This window comes from Typha angustifolia, chromosome 4 (genome assembly GCF_048772165.1).
Source record: "Typha angustifolia cultivar Huaian chromosome 4, ASM4877216v1, whole genome shotgun sequence".
NCBI lineage: Eukaryota > Viridiplantae > Streptophyta > Magnoliopsida > Poales > Typhaceae > Typha > Typha angustifolia.
The window spans coordinates 10,329,390-10,347,991 of record NC_133242.1 but is presented as its reverse complement, the minus strand read 5'-3'; the positions used below and the strand labels follow the sequence as shown (position 1 = coordinate 10,347,991).

Sequence of the window (18,602 nt, the reverse complement as noted above, 5' to 3'; positions counted from 1 at the left end):
TTTAGCACATTATGTCTAAATCTATTTATTATTCTCTAATAGTCTCTCTAAGGATAATCAAAATCTTACATAGAGTGAGATTAAAACCCCTTTAAATAGCTCTTCCAAATAAAATCCTAAATCCCAAAAAGATAATCCATAAAGTCAGCTTAGCTTCAAAATTTGGTTAATGTGATTCACCTTTCTAGGGCTCTACATATAAACAGAGTTTTCCATGAACAGTATCGGGCGAACTTATCATTTATTCTATTCACTTATGAGATGGATAACAGGATAGATGTAGATCGTTTGTTCTATAGCATCTTACTAGTAATACAAAAGTAAGTCCTATTTATCAATCTTTAAAGGTATTAAACTTGATGATATTTCATTGACTATCGAGACAGGTTTTTTAGAAACGGTGAATAGAAAATTGATTCAAACACATTTTGTCAAAACCTATTTGCCATTTTCTAAAAGTCTCTCTACAGATAATTGACTCAAATAACACTTCTAAATAAAATCCTAAAAGCCATAAAAGATAATCCATGATGGAGTCCCCTTAGCTTCAAATTGGGTTAATGTGATTCGCCTTTCTAGGGCTGCAGAGAAACATAGTTTTCCACGAACAACTCTGACAAACTTGATCATTTATGCTATTCACTTATGAAATGGATAACAGGGTAGATGTAGATCCTCTGTTCTATAGGATCTTACTAGTTTTACAAGAGTTACACACATAAGAAACAATACTACAGGGCTTTTTACGGCATTACAGAGTAAGTCTTATTAATCAATCTTTGAAGGTGTTAAACTTGATGATATTTTCTCATATCTGCATCTATCTAGGTTCAAGTTCTGTAATTGACACCTCATTGGGTGACATTGGTACAGACCTGCTCAAGTTCTGGTTGCGCACACCGCCATTCGTATTGGATGAACCTGTAGAAATACCTGACATGATGCTGCTCTTTCTGACGCAAAATGCAGGTCTCGCCGGAGCTTCGAGTGATACTGTCTCGCTGCTAAGCATCACGACGACCGTCGACATGCTAGGTCTATCTACTGAGTCTTCTTGAACACATAGTAATCCAATATGGATGCATCTCAGCATCTCACTTCTTGGATAGTGGTTGCCCAAGGATGGATCCATTACATCTGTAATTGTCCCTGATGTCCAATGCTCCCATGTCTGCATGATGTTTCATTAACTTTATATAAGTTATCACTTTAGAGAAGCATTAATGTTATTTCTACAAACTTTGAAAGTACTCACAAAGCTCAGGAGGTCTTGAGCCTGCTCAGAGTCAAAGTAACCACTGTTTCTCCTTCCAGTCAAAATCTCTAGAACTAAAACACCAAAGCTGAATACATCTGATTTTATCGAGATATGCCCGAGCATCGCATATTCTGGTGCCATATATCCACTGCAACGGCATCAACTTTTTATGCAAAGTAACATAAAACTTTTTGTGATCAGATTGAGGATAGCATTGAAGGTTGATACTTACAATGTTCCAACTACACGGCTTGTGATGCCTTGAGTTTGATCCCCTCCGAAAAGCCTGGCTAAGCCAAAATCTGAAATCTTTGGACTCATATCTGCATCTAACAGAATGTTGCTTGCCTTGAGATCACGGTGAATAATTTTTACCTGTGAATCTTCGTGTAGATAAAGTAGGCCTCGAGCAACTCCATTGATGATCTTATACCGCTTTCCCCAATCTAATTCATGTCGTCTATCATCATCTATCATTCAAACATCACACGTTTGGTTAGGCAACATATGTTTTTCAAAGGCATAGCAGAATAAATGGTCTATTGAATACACAATAATGTCAGAAAAGTAATACCAAAAAGAATGGTATCTAGGCTTCTGTTAGGAACAAATTCATAGACAAGCAACTTCTCTTGCGCCTCTAAGCAAACACCTAAAAGCCTTACAAGATTCTTGTGCTGAAGCTTGGCAACCAATATTAGCTCATTTTTCAGCTCTCCTACTCCTTGCCCTGAATGCCTTGATAGCCTCTTCACTGCTATCTCCTGCCCGTCAGGGAGCATTCCCTAAACAAATTAGAAGGTCAGCAGAAATTATATGTATATATGTATGTCACCAGTCTAAATCAAGGAAGAATGAAGATCAGCAATAATAATCTAAAATTGAAGTACAATTGTGCATTAAAGTAACTATTTTGATACCTTATAAACTGCACCAAATCCCCCTTCTCCAAGTTTATTAACTTCAGCAAAGTCATCTGTTGCAACTCTTAATGTTGACAGATCAAGAAGCAGTGACTCAACATTTTCAATCTCCTCCCCATGAGTTCCATCTATTGAGAAGAGAGCAAGCATCATCTCAATAGAATAAATAATACAGATATTATAGTCACAAGCAACTCTATTGATGTTGTGTGCAGTCATAATATAAAACTGCAGAGTTTATTACTTGATTTATACTTGTTATCTCCTCCCAAGGCACAGCCATGGAAATTTGATGCCATGATTTCCAATTTTGTTACTAGTTGAAGCTCGACAATAAATGTTTAAATTGGATACTAATATAATCCACGAAGCATCATACGTATAACTTACATGGTAGTGCTATTTTTCTTGATGATCTTCTCTTCCTCCAGAAACATAAGCAAATTAGGGAGATCAGAGATAATGCAGTCCCTATAGGTATTGCAATTGCAAGAACTGTCCCAGTGGAATTCTTCTTCTTCCCTGCATTTCAGTTAATCAATAACATTTATCATCCATCTGAATAAAAGAAAATCTTATAACTAAGGAAAATATGTGACCAACATTGAAAGCAACTATGTTCTGCTAGTGCATCTTTTCATTTCTTTAATCCATTTTCTTTCATTTCATGATGGAAATACATTAGTTTAAGAACAATCCATGAAATTATATTCGTCTCATGACCTTGTTGGTGTCAAAGAAAGATGTTCTTAGGAATTATTTATTAAACATGTGACACCTTTTCAAAACGCAGCATTGATTATTAATAAGCGTGAAGATTGGCACAGCAACATCTAAGAGAATTTTTAAATCTTACGTTGGATGGTGGGTGGAATACATGCATCAATTGACCATCATAAGGAATAAATGAAAAGGATTTCTGAATCATGATGCTCATATTCTATCCAATATTGACTGAAAGTTGTCAACTCTTATGGATCCTTCTCCTTTTGAAGTCCTGTCTTAGCCAGCCCAAAAGAGTGAGGAAAAGTTCAGCATATTTGATGAATGATGTTTCTGCAAGGATCCTTCAAGCTTAGTCTTTATATAATAATATACATATACCTGTATGGATATAATATATATGCACATGGATATGTGATTGTATATAATACTCGAGCTTAGTTATCACTCCCTTAGGTGTAGTATATAGTATATACTGCTTTAGATTGTTTTCCCTCAGAAGTATGCTCTAACAATTAGTAGTAGTAACAGAAACAGTAGCAATAATTGCAAAAGCAATAATAATCATAAGAAAAAAATATTATAATTACCACTGTATTCTTCAAAATATTATATTTGCTTACGGAATCAATAAGCGCTTTCAAAAATGTTATTTCTTCAGTAAATCTAATTAATTACTGTTAAAATTGAACTTATGTTAAGAAAAAAAACTAATTTTCCCTTGTATAAATTGTTTAAAATAATTCTAAAGCTATATAAAGTTACTTGATATCATAGTATAAGAAAATAAAATATTATTTCTTGCAAAAAATAAAAAAGAAACAATGATAAATATTTTACACCTTAAACTTCAAGAAAGATCAGAGTTTTCAGTTTTGTAGGATTATATGTGGTTCATATGTTGAGGCAGTTAATCTTTGTAGTTCTGTTGTGGTTAAGATTACCACTTGATTTTAAGTTTCAATGAAACAGAAGCTGCGGCCCGGTTGCTAAAAAGAGATTAAAAAAAAAAGAGTATTTTAGTCATTTATAGGTATTTGTAAGGAATATTCCATTAATATTACTTCAAAAAGATAACCATAATTACAATTATGAAATAATCACAAGATTTCAGGGACAATTGTGATAGTTCAAAAAGAATTCAGTGGCAATTATGTCAAGAACCCTAATATCAATAGTAATATTAACAGTTATAACAAGTAAAAAGGTAATATCAAGGACAACAAGTGGAGGAGTTGGATATCTTGGCTGGCTGTTATCGCATTAAATAAGGTCTCATACTTTTCTACCACTATGAATTAATTCATCACCTCTTCTGGGAAGAGATAAATATCTCTACTTCAGATTTCAAAGCAAACTCCTTTGCTAGAAAAGGAGGAAGCTTCTTGGCATTATCTAAATGCTATTAGACTACATGGGATCAAAGAATACAAACACAATTAGGACAGTACATAACACTCGCAATCAGTTTGGAAGATGCTTTACAGGAGCCAATTGGGTCCATAGACTTTAGTAGTCAATGGGGGGTAGAAAATTATTGGAAATTTATGTGCTGGAACTCTCAAGAACTGCACCAATCGGAGATATTCCAGCATAATTTTCCTATATATATGTCATGATCAAGCTACAAGTTAAAGGAGAAGTTGATTTACGAATAGCTAAAAAGGGAGGGGGTAATTGCAAAAATCCAAATAGAAAAAGGGGGAAAAGAAATACTTCTCTCCTTACCTTTCCCTAAAGAAGCTGGCGTCGTTACTGGCCGAGGCACCACCGGCGCCGGCGCCGGAGCATTCGCGTCCGTAGGCGGCGCAAGCATCAGCTTCGACACCCCGTTGTAGAACGTATACACCTCGAACCTCGCGTTACATCTCACTCCAAGAGCCCTTCCCCCTTGCTTCCCACTATCATATTTCGGCATCGACTGAATTAAATCCGCCAAGCATTGCCTACACCCCTCCTCAGTCAAATCCGGCGTGCACTGCCCCAATCCATAGATCTTGTTAAAATTCTTGTCGACGAACCCCACCTGCGCCGTCGAGTACTTTAACTTATCCGAGGAGGCGGAGTCCGCGGTTTTGTTCATGAGATAGTCGACGACGTTGTCGAATCGGATTGGATTTGAAACGTTGTTCACGTTCCAAGCGAAGACTTGGTGAGAGTTATCGGTGGAGGAGAGGAAGAGTTGGTTGGAGTAGCTGAGGAGGCAGAGGTCGTAATAGATGGTGACGGACGTGAAGTAAGGGCAGAGCTGGGCGGCCTCTTGGAAGGCGAGGTCGAGGCAGGAGCGACAGGAGGTGGAGTTGGAGTCGCCGCGGCAGAGGGCTAGGGCGGAGACTATGTTTGGGATGGAGCCGACGGTGGACTTGGCGAAGCCGGAGGAGCGAGAGGCGTTGGTAGGGAGGGAGGAGAGGATCTGGTTGAGGTTGGTGGCGTAGGTGGTGTTGGCTGTGTAGTTGCCATTGTCATCGCAGAAGTGGTAGAAGGGATCGGCGGAGGAGGGAGAAGGGTGGAGGATGAAGAAGAAGAAGAAGAAGAAGAAGAAGAAGGAGAAGAGGAGAGGGATGGACATGGCGTTTTGCTTGAGGTGGGAGGATGGAGAAGAGAGGTGAAGACTTCGTTACTTACGCAATTATGCTTGATGAAGTTGAACGTGTGAAACGTAAACAATACTTCGAGGAAGAGAGGCATTGATGGTTGACTTAGTCAACAGTATATATTTACAGATTGAACCATAAAAACACACAATTTACAAAAAGCACTATGCTCAGATCAACTCAAACTGATTTAGGGACGTCATTATAGGCCAAGAAAATGGCCTGAAATGATCGAGAAAAGGCAACAGAATATCTCGTCAAATAGGTTGTAAAAGATTTGGATACTTTTGGGGTTAGTGCTACGTGTGTGAACCTGCGTAGCTTAGCCGAGCTTGAGCGAGCGGGCCAGCTTGCCTCGGCTCGAGAGTAGAAAAAATTTAGCTTGGCTTGAGTTAGAGAAGCTCAACTTGATTCTGCTCAGCTCGAGTTTAATGAGCTCGAGCTCAGCTCGACAACTTAATAGGCCTATGTCGGCTAACGGATCGATCCAAAATCTAAGTGTTATATTAAGCTAATCTAACAATTAATTTTATTGCATTAAAGGGAATGATACTTATAAAGACATATTTATATTGCCTAATTTTCGACACCGGACTAAATATCTAAGAGTCTAAAATAATAGAATTGTTTACAAATAAAAATCAAGCTCTTAACAAGCTGAACTCATGAGCTTCGTGAGCCGGCGAGGCATTTTGATTGTCCTAGTTAGTGCCTTCTCCATCGAGAATTTGTGAAGAAAGGAGGACTAGCGATTCCTAATTAATTGGAGAGCGATTGAATGAAAATAGAGAGAAAAAGTCTTATGGGAGCTTTCTTGGACCACCGGAGAGTGGAAAAGGCCAGGACTTACCAGTCATATATGCTTAGAAATGTCCAAAGAGTGAAGGTATTGAAGGTTTAAGATTAGGGACCTTTTGGTGGAATATGTTTAACAAATATTTTAGAATAATTATTTTGTTTATAGGTTCTATAAACTGTGTCTCAAAGAGAAAATCAAGGTCCATAGTTTGTATTTTGCCATCCATTTCAATTGGGTGGATGTCAAAATACAGTTTGAAGAGAAAATTGATGAATATTTTCAGATGTTGTTGATTTAATATTATATGTTACTTAGAATTCTTCCTAACACAATTCTTTTTTAACAAAAATACAACCCTCAATATGTGACATAGCCATCAAATAATGTTTTCAAATCACTAGCTACTATTGAGGTTCCTTTTGTGTGGTAAAAGAATGTTTGGAAAATAAATAACATGAGTAATGTACATTGCTGAACAATAACTTTCTATATATAAGGTAGTTTGACTTTTTTTTAAAATAATTTCCCCCCCACAACTATCACATTTTTTTAACATACATTTTCTAAATTTTTTTATTATCCAAGTCAAACTCCTGAACTAAAAAACAAATGAATATATACATAGACACCTCAACTATATATATATATAACTTGGACTCTCTAAACATTGAATGGATAGAAATATGAATGTAAAATATAGAAATATGGTGACTATTAGTTAAACTATATGTGTATTTATATCCCCACAACATAATATAACACTTACCAAAGAATCGAAGCATTAATCTATTAGCCAAATCAAGCATAGAATACATCTATTATATAAAATTGAAAGGCAAACATAGGGTAATATATGTGCTCAGATGGAGGAACATGGGGAGGGAGAAGAAAAGGATGAAGGAGAAGAAGAGAAGAGAAATTGTGATGGTGATGGCGTGCATGGTGTTTTGTTTGAGAATAGATGTGTAGACTAGACTTGTTGGTTATGAAGTGGAAGGGTGAAATATTTTACCAAAAAACTTTCAACCATCACAGTTGGCTCTATTTTATATCTTAACAATCTTGACATACAAAACAACAATTGAACTAACATCATCGAGCATATGGAGTTGTAATTGTCATGTCGTTTACACTACAATTTCCTGTTAAGTCTAATGGTTCCTCTGCTACAGTTGCGATTCTCAGATTGAAGAAAGCCGGTTGCTTAGGATAAGGTAGATTTATACTCTCATTACTTAGCATTGCAACGACATTAGACATGGTGGGTCGATCCACAGCATTCTCTTGAACACACATTAATGCTATATTAATGCTTCTCTCTATCTCAGCTTTGTCATACCCATCACCTAGCGATGCATCTATAAGCTCTGACCATTTCCCATCTTTCCATAGCTCCCATGCCTGAGATAAGTTTTATTGCACTTATTAACTCAAACAAATAACACAACAGAAACATGTGTGTATATATATTTCTCTGTACTTTTTCTTAACAATACATCAAACTAAGAAGATAGTAAATCATTATAATGGTTTTGAATAATAAGAATATTATCAGGATACTCACGTAACCAAGAAGGTTTAGATAGTTGCCATATTGGTGAAAACCTGCATTCCTCTTTCCGCTAACTATCTCTAGAAGCAAGACGCCAAAGCTAAAGACATCAGATTTGATGGAGAAAAGACCTTCCGAAGCATATTCAGGGGGCATGTAGCCACTGAAAAATACATCAAATTCATAGGTGTTAACATAAACATCTAAGTTGTAATAACTAATGCACTTGTAAGTTTGAGCTATGCTTACTATGTACCAACAATTCTGTTTGTGCTTGTTTGGATCTCATTTGAAGCAAAAATTCTAGCCATGCCAAAATCCGATATCTTAGGGTTCATGTCGTGGTCCAAGAGAATATTGCTTGCTTTCAGATCCCTATGAATGATGCGAAGTCTTGAATGCTTGTGAAGATAAAGAAGCCCTTGAGCTATCCCTTCAATAATATGAAACCGCTTACTCCAGTCTAACAGTGCTCCTCTTGTTTGGTCTTAGAAAAATTAATAAAAAGCTGAGGATTAGTGTAAAAGATAAATACAAAACAATTGAAGTAGAGAAATATTGTCCGGAGAGAACAAACCAAAGAGAAAGAAGTCCAAGCTTTTATTTGGCATGTACTCGTAGATTAGTATCTTTTCTTCTCCTTCAATGCAGCATCCAATAAGCAAAACAAGGTTTCTATGTTGAAGTTTGGCTACAAGTTGGATCTCATTCTTAAACTCTATCTGACCTTGGCTTGAACGAGCAGAAAGTCTTTTAGCTGCAATCTCAAGCCCCTCTGGCAGTTGGCCCTAGAATATTTTGTTGAAGTAAAAGTTAGATTATGCCAGTTATCTAGGAATTTATCAGTTAATGTCTTTGTTCCTACCCATCCTATTCAGAAGAATATATGTGCACATAGATATATATAGCCCTAATTAAAATACCTTTGCTAGTAATCAGCTAATGTGAAACAAAAAAGTCAGTTTGACATGAATTATGAGTCTCCTGTCCTGTATGATTAGAAAAGTCTTTATCCCAGCTGGGTGGATTATGTGCTCATCACCCTTCTATTCAATAAAATCGACACTTCTTCTAGGAAGATTCCTCTATGCTCATGAGTCTTAAGCTAAGTTTATTTTTCTTCACTTGATAACATCTATAGCTATCATACAACTATTAATAGTATAGTTTAATGAAATTCAAACTACCAACCTACTGTGGAAGAAGGAAATCCATAAGTCTCGTAAGTGATTCGCAATCTTTTATACTTCCTTGTTAGAAGATCTTGGTGGGAAAGTAACTCTAATCAAATGATGTTAAGGAAAATATAGATTACTTTGTAAACTGAACCAAACCCGCCTTCTCCAAGCTTGTTTTCAGGGGAGAAATGGTTTGTGGCATCTGCAATCTGAGAAAAATTGTACAAAGAAAACTTTGAATTGCTGTCTTCATTTCCCCAAAGCCTACTTGCTTCGTTGGCTTCGATATTAAGAAGCTGTCTTTGATGTGCTTCTCTCTCTTTCTCTTCCCCTGAGTCATTGATTTAGCCCGTTTTAATGTTAGAAGTGCAACTAGCAATTCCACTTAGATTTAGAAGATAGGCTTACTTGCTCGTCGTTTCCTTTTGATCCATAGAAAACAAAGAAGAGAGAAGGAAAAGAGTAATGCGAGAGATGTAGTGGTGATAATAATCCAGAGTTTACTCTTCCCACCTACACAAGAGAAGAGAGACTAAATTTAGACCGACTATTCAATGTTTGAAGCGATGAATCTTCAAAGGGCGGCAGGTTTTCTTGACATTCAATTCAGATATTTCTCAATCACCACCTTTACGTGTACTTCGTTTAAAGTAGGGATTATCTATAACTTTTCAGGGTAAAATTGAGCACATACCTGAAGGAGGCACTACCGATGATGGCGGTGAGCTGCCTATTGGAGCACGAGGTACCACCGAAGGAATCGGAGACAGCTGATCGGTGCCGTAGAAAACGTATGCCTCGTACCTCAAATTGCATCGTACTCCTACTAACCGCGCTCCTGTGCTACCATCGAAATACTTGAACATTTCGTTTATAAGATCCTGCAAGCACTCGTTACACCGCCCATTCGACATGTCCGGTGTGCATTGGACTAGACCATACAGCGCCGGAAAAGCGTCGGTGATGTTCATCTCGCCCGTCGCGAATTTGATCATCGAGTGATTCGCGACCCAATCTGCGGTATTGGTCAACAGCTTATTGATCCCTAAGGTGAAGAAGTTGTGGTTGACTGCGTTCCTTGGTTCCCATCCTACAAACCTTTGCCTTTGGTAGGTAACGTTGTTCATGTTCGAAGAGAAGACTTGGTGAGAGTTATCGGTGGATGAGAGGAAGGTTTGATTGGAGGAATAGCTGAGGAGGCAGAACTCGTAGTAGATGGTGACGGACTTGTAGTAGGGGCAGAACTGAGGGGCTTGTTTGATGGCGAGCTCGAGGCAGCTGAGGCAGCTGCAAGAGTCTCTGTCGCCGCGGCAGAGGGCGAGGCCGGAGACTTGGTTTGGGCCAGAGCCGAAGGTGGACTTGGAGAAGCCGGAGAGAGAGGCGTTGGCAGAAAGGAAGGGGAGGAGCTTGTTGAGGTTGGTGTCGTAGGTGTCGTTGGCGGTGTAGTTGCCGGAGTCATCGCAGTCGTGGTAGAAGGAGTCGTCGGAGGGGGAGAAGGGTCGAGGAAGTTTTGATTGGAGTAGCTGAGGTAGCAGTTGGAATAGATGACGGTGACGGACTTGTAGTAGGGGCAGAGCTGATGGGCTTCTTGGATGGCAAGTTCGAGGCAGGAGAGGCAGGAGGAGTTGGTGCCGTCACTGCAGAGGGCGAGGGCGAAGGTTTGATTTGGGCCGGAGCCGAAGGTGGACTTGGAGAAGCCGGAGGAGCGAGAGGCGCTGGTAGGGAGGGAGGAGAGGGTCTGGTTGAGACTGGTGGCGTAGATGCTGTTGGCAGTGTAGTTGCCGGTGTTACCGCAGATGTGGTAGGAGGTGTCGGCGGAGGAGAGAGAAGGGTGGAGGAGGAAGAAGAGGTGGAAGGAGAAGAGGAGAGGGATGGACATGGTCATGGTCATGGTCATGGTTGCGCCGTGTTTTGTTTGAGGTGGGAGGAGGGAGAAGGGAGAAGGGAGAGAAGAGGTGTAGACAGTTAGTTATGAAGTGGAAGGCTGAAACGTAAACAATACTTCGAGAAAAAAAAGGGACTATGCTAGACTCCGTTAACAGGAGATATTTACAGAATAAACCATACAAGAATTTACCAGATGCCGAGCATTTGCATTAAAAAGAAATATTTTAATTTTTAAAATAATAAAATAGACTCTTATGCTAATCTCTTATATAAATTTATATATATTTTAATATACAAAAATAAACGCAGAGCCAAATTTTATTATTACTAAAATTTAAGATTTGGATTCTAATTTTTCATCAAATTATCTAATAAAAGAAACACTTCAAATTAAACTCAGACATCTACCGAATGTTCCTCAATTACCACCTTATCCGCTGTACTGCAATTTTGTCCATAGTAGGGATATCTGTGAAGTATATTCAGGGTAAAATTGATAGAGGAGTAAGGAGGTAGAAGAGAGGTCTAGCCTAGAATTGTTACTTGTGCTTGATGAAGTGGAAGTTTGAAAGATAATGTGTAGTGAAGAGCATATGCACAAGATTGTTTTGCAATCAAAATATTTATGCCATATGATGTATATTTGTAGCAAATCAATTCGAATGACCATTGATAAATAATATAATCAATACAAAGAAAAAACATTAAAGGATGAAAAAAATATGTCACATGAAATTTTATTTGATTCATGTAATTATTTATATGCTCATGCTTTCGCTCAAAATTATTATCTAATCTATATTATTTTTCAGTTAATAAATTTTAGAAATGCACAAAAATATTAGGAACTCAAAATAGTTAAAACTAGCAAAAAAATCTTAAAAACCAATAATGATCACAAAATCCTAAAAGGATTTTAAATGAAACTCAAAAGTAAATGTATATGTATATATAAACACACAAAAATATACATGCTAGAATTTATAAATAATCAAATAAGCTTTTTTAGTTAAAATACTTTTCTAAGAGATTACTTGATAACATCAGTCAAAGTACAAATGCTACACTACTCTACACTCTACAACTGCCATATGAGAGCGCCTGATTACTATTTAAAATATATGGAAGAAGCTTACATGATGAGCGAGAGGCGTTGGTAAGAAGGGAGGAGAGGACCTGGTTGAGGTTGGTGGAGTAGGTGGTGTTGGCTGTGTAGTTGCCGTTGTCATCGCAGAAGTGGTAGAAAGGATTAGCGGAGGAGGGAGAAGGGTGGAGGAGGAAGAAGAAGAAGAAGAAGAAGGAGAAGAGGAGAGGGATGGACATGGTGTTTTATTTGAGGTAGGAGGATGGAGAAGAGAGGCGAAGACTTTGTTACGCACGCAATTATGCTCGATGAAGTTGAATGTGTGAAAAGTAGACAATACTTCGAGGAAGACAGGCATTGATGGTTGACTTAGTCAATAGTAGATATTTACATATTGAACCATAAAGATACACAATTTACAAAAAGTACTATCAAAAATATCTCACTTAACCCCTTCCATTACCTATTTCCATCCAAAAAATATCATGTGATAATCACCTGACAAATATATGACAATTTTACTCTCGTACATATGCAAGTCATATGCTAAGTCATGAGAAACTTTTAAGTAGACGAAAATACCCCTCATTCTCTCCCTCTATTACTGTGGCTTCCCACTACAACCTCCACTACCATAGCCATCGCATCCACGGCGTTGACCACCGTCACCTCCTCCGTAGCCTACCGTCGCCCTCCTCTCCGGCCTGCTCGAGCTTGAATACACCACAAGATCCATATCCCGGTCAGAGTTGGATCTTGGATCAGCATAGCTTCTGCCGCTATACCACCGCCTCCGGTGACTGCGGCCGATCAAGGTGAGACAGATCCACCCTCTTCTCCAAGCCCGGCATCACCGTTGCCATCTTCTCCGAGCCCTTTCTCTCTCTCCAAATTCCTCCTCGTCGTCGTCGCCCTCTTCTTAGAGCTCTCTCTCTCTCTCTCTCCAAATGCCTCACGCCCTTATCTCCAAGCCCGACATCCCTCTTCTCTGAGTCCAATGTTGTCGTTGCCTTCTTCTCTGAGCCCGGGATCATCGGAGAGGTCACAAGAGCCGTTGGGAAGGACAGAGACAGACATTACCGTTGCCTTTTTCTCCGAGCCCAACATTGATGAAGAAGTCGCAAGAGCCATTGGGGAGGAGGGAGGGATCGGGATTAAGGTAGAAGGAGAGGATAACGAAGGAATTAAAAAAAATAAAATATTTAGAATGGGGATTAAGGCAGAGGGAGATGGTAACGAAGGAGTTAAAAAAATTTAATATTAGTTAAGCCACTTAATTATCTCGTCATTATAAGTGAAGGGGTAATTTGGTCGATTCATTAATTTTGTCAATGGTGTCAGGGGGTGGGGTATTTCTGATAGTATAAGGGGGGCCAGTGTCTACCAAAAGAAAGTTTAGGGAGTCAATGTGAAAATGGGTGATAGTTTAGCGAGTGAAAAGGAAATTATTTCTTAAATAACTATGTATTGTTGAGGTTTTTTCTTGAGAGGTTGATACAGAATTTTGGAGAAGGAAGAAGATAACAGAATGGTTCAAAGAAGACTTAAACAACCCTCCATACTCAACAGTTGACCCTAGTAGAGAGTTTCGCTAGGGTTTGGGGCTCTTTCTTACCTTGTCTTGGCTTTCCCTACCATCGTGTATAACTTCCCTCCACTCTCCTAGCTGGGTTTTTCCTCTCCTCTATGAGTTTCTCCCTTCCCTCCTTCCCTTTCTCTTCTCCTTTTTCTTTTTTTCTTTTCTCTCTCCACCCTTTGCTAGTTCGGTACCTTGTAGCCATCCCTCTCTCTAGCTTTGCCAGGATCTACTAGTCTCCGCCATCAGCTTTGCCTTAGCTCGACCCTGGAGTAGTCACCTACTCCACCGTTTGCTCTATTCTCACTACCATGCCACCCACATAGTGACTTCCTCATAGCATTAACCCATCTCCTTTGCCACTCCCACCCCATCACTCCATCACTGCCTTGCTAGTTTTCCTCATCGCTCCTCCCTTATTGCCTTGGCAGTCCTTCCAGCTTCATACCCATCGGCCTTACTGCCTTGCAGTATCATCCTCCTCGAGTTGTTGGTATTGGCATGTTGGTAGCCAATAGTTATACTGCTTCAAGACCCTCGTCAGTTTGTAATGAAGCTACAGTTAGCTGATACTAGGTTTGTGCTGTGGGTGTTGTCTCCTTTAGATCTTGTTCGCCCATTGGGCTTCATGCTCCTTTCTTCATGCTGTCCTAGTAATGGGGCTTCTCTAAATTATTTCCCCCTTATTTGAGTAGATGGAATTGCTTGTCTATGAACTATTTGATCAAAAGAAAAGACAAAGATACAACCCTCCACATGTGACATAGCAATCAAATAATGTTTTTAAATCATTAGTTATTATTGAGGTTCCCATGGGGGCGGTAAAAGAGTGTTCGCAAAAAGAACAATATAAAGAAAAAAAGAGTAACGTATGTTGCTAAACATTACCTTCTCTAATAATTGAATAATTACATTTGAGCATCTTAAACTATCACATTTTTTTACATATACTTCCTGATTTTTAATTATCCACGTCGGACCTCTGAACTAAGAAAGAAAAATATGTGTAGGTATATCCCTACAACATAATAAAACATGTATTTAAAGGATCCGAAGCATTTCTTATGTCTATTAGCCAAATCAAGCATTGAATACATTCGTCAGGTAAAATTAAAAGGCAAACATGGGGTAACATATGTGTTCAGATGGCAGGACATGGGGTATATATGCCTATGGATATTTCTCTGTAAGACAAACTTCGATTTGTTATATGTTCTCAATCACAAAGTAACAATTAAACTAATATTATCGACCATATGGAGTTGTGATTGTCACATCATTTACACTACAAGTTCCTGTTAGGTTTAATAGTTCCTCTGCTTCAGTTGCGATCCTCAGATTGAAGAAAGCCGGCTGCTTAGGATCTGGTAGACTTGGACTGTCGTTACTTAGCATTGTAATGACATTGGACATGGTGGGTCGATCCACAGCATTCTCTTGAACGCACATTAATGCTATATTAATGCTTCTCTCTAGCTCAACCTTGTCATACCCATCACCTAGTGACGCATCTATAAGCTCAAACCATTTACCCTCTTTCCACAGCTCCCATGCCTGACATAAGTTTAAGCACACTTATAGATCTTAAATAAGTAAGAAACAACAATATAAATACTTGTTTAATCTATTTGATGCTCACATAGCCAAGGAGGTTAACAGAGTTGCCGAATTGATAGAAACCTGCATTCCTTTTCCCACTGACTATCTCCAGAAGTAATACACCAAAGCTAAAGACATCAGATTTAATCGAGAAGAGACCTTCAAAGGCGTATTCAGGTGACATGTAACCACTAAAACACATATATCAAAATTTGTAGGCGTTAACACAAATATCTAAGTTATAATAAATAATCCGCTAGCAAGTTTTGAGCTATACTTACTATGTACCGACAATTCTGTTTGTGTTTGCTTGGTTCTCATTTGAACCAAAAATTCTAGCCATGCCAAAATCTGATATCTTAGGGTTCATATCACGATCCAAGAGAATGTTGCTTGCTTTTAAATCCCTGTGGATGATACGAAGTCTTGAATGCTTGTGAAGATAAAGAAGTCCTTGAGCTATCCCTTCAATAATATGAAACCGCTTACTCCAGTCTAACAGTGCTCCTTTTGTTTGGTCTAGGAAAATTAAACATAGATGAAGACAAGTTTGAAAGTGAAAATACAAAAAAAAAATTGAAATAGAGAAGTCAAATATAGAGGACAAACCAAAGAGGAAGAAGTCCAAACTTTTGTTTGGCATGTATTCATAGATTAGTATCTTTTCTTCTCCTTCAATGCAGCACCCAATGAGCGAAACGAGGTTTCTATGTTGAAGTTTGGCTATCAGTTGGATCTCATTCTTAAACTCTACCTGACCTTGGCCTGAACGTGCAGAAAGTCTTTTAGCAGCAATCTCAAGCCTATCTGGCAATTGGCCCTGGAATATTTTGTTAAATTAAAAGTCATATTATGCCAATTTCTAGAAATGATCAGTTGGTAGTCTTTATTCCTACTCATCCTGTTCAGAAAAATATATATATGCACATACATATATGGCCCTAATTAATACCTTTGCTAATAATCAGTTAGTAGTTCCATATCCAATATGCGAAAGAAAGGAGTCTTAGTTTGATAGCAATTATGAGTCAACTGTCCTGCATGTTTAGAAAAGTCTTCTATCCCAGCTGGGCCAATTATATGCTCCTCACCCTTCTTTTCAATACATTTCAGGCTTCTTCCAGGAAGATTCCCCTATGCTCTTAAATCTTGAGCTAAGTTTGTTTTTCTTCACTATGAGAACATCTATAGCTATCATATAACTAATAAAAGTCTAGTTTTACATAATTCCAACTATCAACCTACTGTAGAAGAAGGAAATTAATAAATCTCATAAATGATTCCTTGTTGGAAGATTAGCTTGATGAGAAAAAGTAACTCTAAGAAAACGATGTTAAGGAAAATATAGATTACCTTGTAAACTGGACCAAACCCGCCTTCTCCAAGCTTGTTTTCAGGGGAGAAATGGTTTGTGGCATCTGCTATCTGAGAAAAATTGTACAAAGAAAACTTCGAATTGCTGTCTTCATTTTTCCAACGCCTACTTGCTTCGTTGGTTGTAATATTAAACTCTCTTTGAAGTTCTCTCTTTTTCTCTTCTCCTGGATCATTGATATAATTCGTTTCAATGTTAGAAATACTACTAGCAATTCCACCTAGAGAGAGAAGAAAAGCTTACTTGCTCGTCGTTTCCTTTTAATCCATAGAAAACAAAGAAGAGCGAAGGAAAAGAGTAATGCGAGAGAAGTAGTAGTGATAATAATCCAGAGTTTGCTCTTGCCACCTGCACAAGAGAAGAGAGACTAAATTTAGACCAACTGAACAATATTTGAAGCGATGAATCTTCAAAGATGATCGAGATTTACCTAGTTTTCCACGACACCTCTGTTTGGACAAGTTTTCCTGACCATTACAAACAACTCTTTTTTTTCTTTTTTTTTTAATAAAAAATAAGAAGATGACCATAAAAAAATAACTCTAAGTTTTGTTAGCCCTCATTTGAAAATAATGGTGTCCATTCACACTATATATATATATTTTTTCATATTTAAAATGTTTAATTGGATTACATTAGCATCCCTTGTAGATAAGCCTAACTTCATTAATTTAATAAATTTGGAATGATTTTGCTTCTAATTTGTTATCAAATTTAGAAACACTTTTATGTATGTGCGTAACTTTTCAGGGTAAAATTGAGCACATACCTGAAGGAGGCGCTACCGGTGATGGCGGTGAGCTGCCCGGTGGAGAACGAGGCATCGTCGAAGGCGGAGGAGCTGGTGAGTTGCCTATTGGAATAATCGGAGCCAGCGATGAAATCTTTACCATCGAATCGACGTCGTAGAAAGTATACGTTTCGTATCTCACGTTGCACCTTACTCCTAGGATCCGCGCTCCTGTGCTACCATCGAAAACCTCGATCATTTCTTTTATAAGATCCTGGAGGCACTCGTGACACTGCCCATTCGACAAGTCCGGTGTGCATTGGACTAGACCATACAGCGTCGGAAAAGCGTTGGTGATGTTAATCTCCCCCGTCGCGAACCTGCTCGTCGAGTGATTCGCCGCCAAATCTGCTATATTGGTCAACAGCGTATAGATCACTGAGTTGAAGAAGGTGTGGTTGGCTGCGCTCTTGGGGTCCCACCCTGCAAACCTTTCGTCTGTGATATTCTGGGTGTTATAAAACAAGATTTCATCAGAATTATCAGTGGATGAAAGGAAGATTTGATTGGAGTAGCGGAGGAGGCAGAGTTCGTAGTAGATGGTGACGGATTTGACGTAGGGGCAGAGCTGAAGGGCTTCTTGGATGGCGAGGTGGAGGCAGGAGTGGCAGGACGAAGTGTCTGTGTCGCCGCGGCAGAGGGCGAGGCCGGAGACTTGGTTTGAGCCGGAGCCGAAGGTGGACTTGGAGAAGCCGGAGGAGAGAGAGGCGTTGGCGGGGAGGAAGGAAAGGAGCCTGTTGAGGTTGGCGGCGTAGGTGCCGTTGGCGGTGTACTTGCCGGAGTCGTCGCAGAAGTACTGGGGGAAGTCGGAGGGGGCAAAAACGTCGAGGAAGGTTTGATTGGAGGAGTAGCTGAGGATGCAGTGGGCGTAGTAGATGGTGACGGACTTGTAGTAGGGGCAGAGCTGAGGGGCTTCTTGGATGGCGATGTCGAGGCAGGAGAGGCAGGAGGAGGAGTTGGTGTCGCCGCGGCAGATGGCAAGGGCAAAGGCTTGGTTTGACCCGGAGCCGAAGGTGGACTTGGAGAAGCCGGAGGAGCGAGAGGCGCTGGTAGGGAGGGAGGAGAGGGTCTGGTTGAGATTGGTGGCGTAGGTGCTGTTGGCAGTGTAGTTGCCGGTGTTACCGCAGATGTGGTAGGAGGTGTCGGCGGAGGAGGGAGAAGGGTGGAGGAGGAAGAAGAGGTGGAAGGAGAAGAGGAGAGGGATGGACTTGGTCATGGTCATGGTTGCGCCGTGTTTTGTTTGAGGTGGGAGGAGGGAGAGGGG

The 18,602-nt window shown here is 39.4% G+C and overlaps 3 protein-coding genes across 4 annotated transcripts; all 3 read right to left on the bottom strand.

Moving 5' to 3' along the window:
- Window positions 1-597: 597 nt before the first annotated feature.
- LOC140758587 (cysteine-rich receptor-like protein kinase 10) lies at window positions 598-10,939 on the bottom strand. The gene is made up of 8 exons (XM_073094797.1): window positions 10,884-10,939; window positions 4,633-5,432; window positions 2,572-2,703; window positions 2,179-2,309; window positions 1,833-2,043; window positions 1,491-1,728; window positions 1,256-1,406; window positions 598-1,171 (listed from the first exon to the last, which is right to left on the bottom strand). The coding sequence occupies exons 1-8, from the start codon at window positions 10,922-10,924 to the stop codon at window positions 821-823; spliced, it is 2,055 nt and encodes a 684-aa protein (XP_072950898.1). The 5' UTR covers window positions 10,925-10,939; the 3' UTR covers window positions 598-820.
- On the bottom strand, window positions 7,225-10,285 carry LOC140758591 (cysteine-rich receptor-like protein kinase 19). 2 transcript variants are annotated; one of them, XM_073094802.1, is made up of 7 exons: window positions 9,722-10,285; window positions 9,436-9,540; window positions 9,165-9,358; window positions 8,427-8,637; window positions 8,099-8,336; window positions 7,862-8,012; window positions 7,232-7,698 (listed from the first exon to the last, which is right to left on the bottom strand). In XM_073094802.1, the coding sequence occupies exons 1-7, from the start codon at window positions 10,152-10,154 to the stop codon at window positions 7,390-7,392; spliced, it is 1,641 nt and encodes a 546-aa protein (XP_072950903.1). In that variant the 5' UTR covers window positions 10,155-10,285; the 3' UTR covers window positions 7,232-7,389. The 2 variants fall into 2 exon arrangements, with proteins under 2 accessions (XP_072950904.1, XP_072950903.1); XM_073094803.1 differs by lacking the exons at window positions 8,427-8,637; window positions 9,165-9,358; window positions 9,436-9,540; window positions 9,722-10,285 and having other exon boundaries at window positions 7,225-7,698; window positions 8,106-8,237.
- Window positions 10,940-13,829: 2,890 nt separating the features above from the next.
- On the bottom strand, window positions 13,830-18,594 carry LOC140758586 (cysteine-rich receptor-like protein kinase 19). The gene is made up of 7 exons (XM_073094796.1): window positions 17,318-18,594; window positions 16,792-16,896; window positions 16,527-16,714; window positions 15,783-15,993; window positions 15,455-15,692; window positions 15,214-15,364; window positions 13,830-15,128 (listed from the first exon to the last, which is right to left on the bottom strand). Exons 1-7 carry the CDS (start codon window positions 18,558-18,560, stop codon window positions 14,820-14,822), a joined length of 2,445 nt encoding a protein of 814 aa, XP_072950897.1. The 5' UTR covers window positions 18,561-18,594; the 3' UTR covers window positions 13,830-14,819.
- Between the last annotated feature and the right edge of the window lie 8 nt (window positions 18,595-18,602).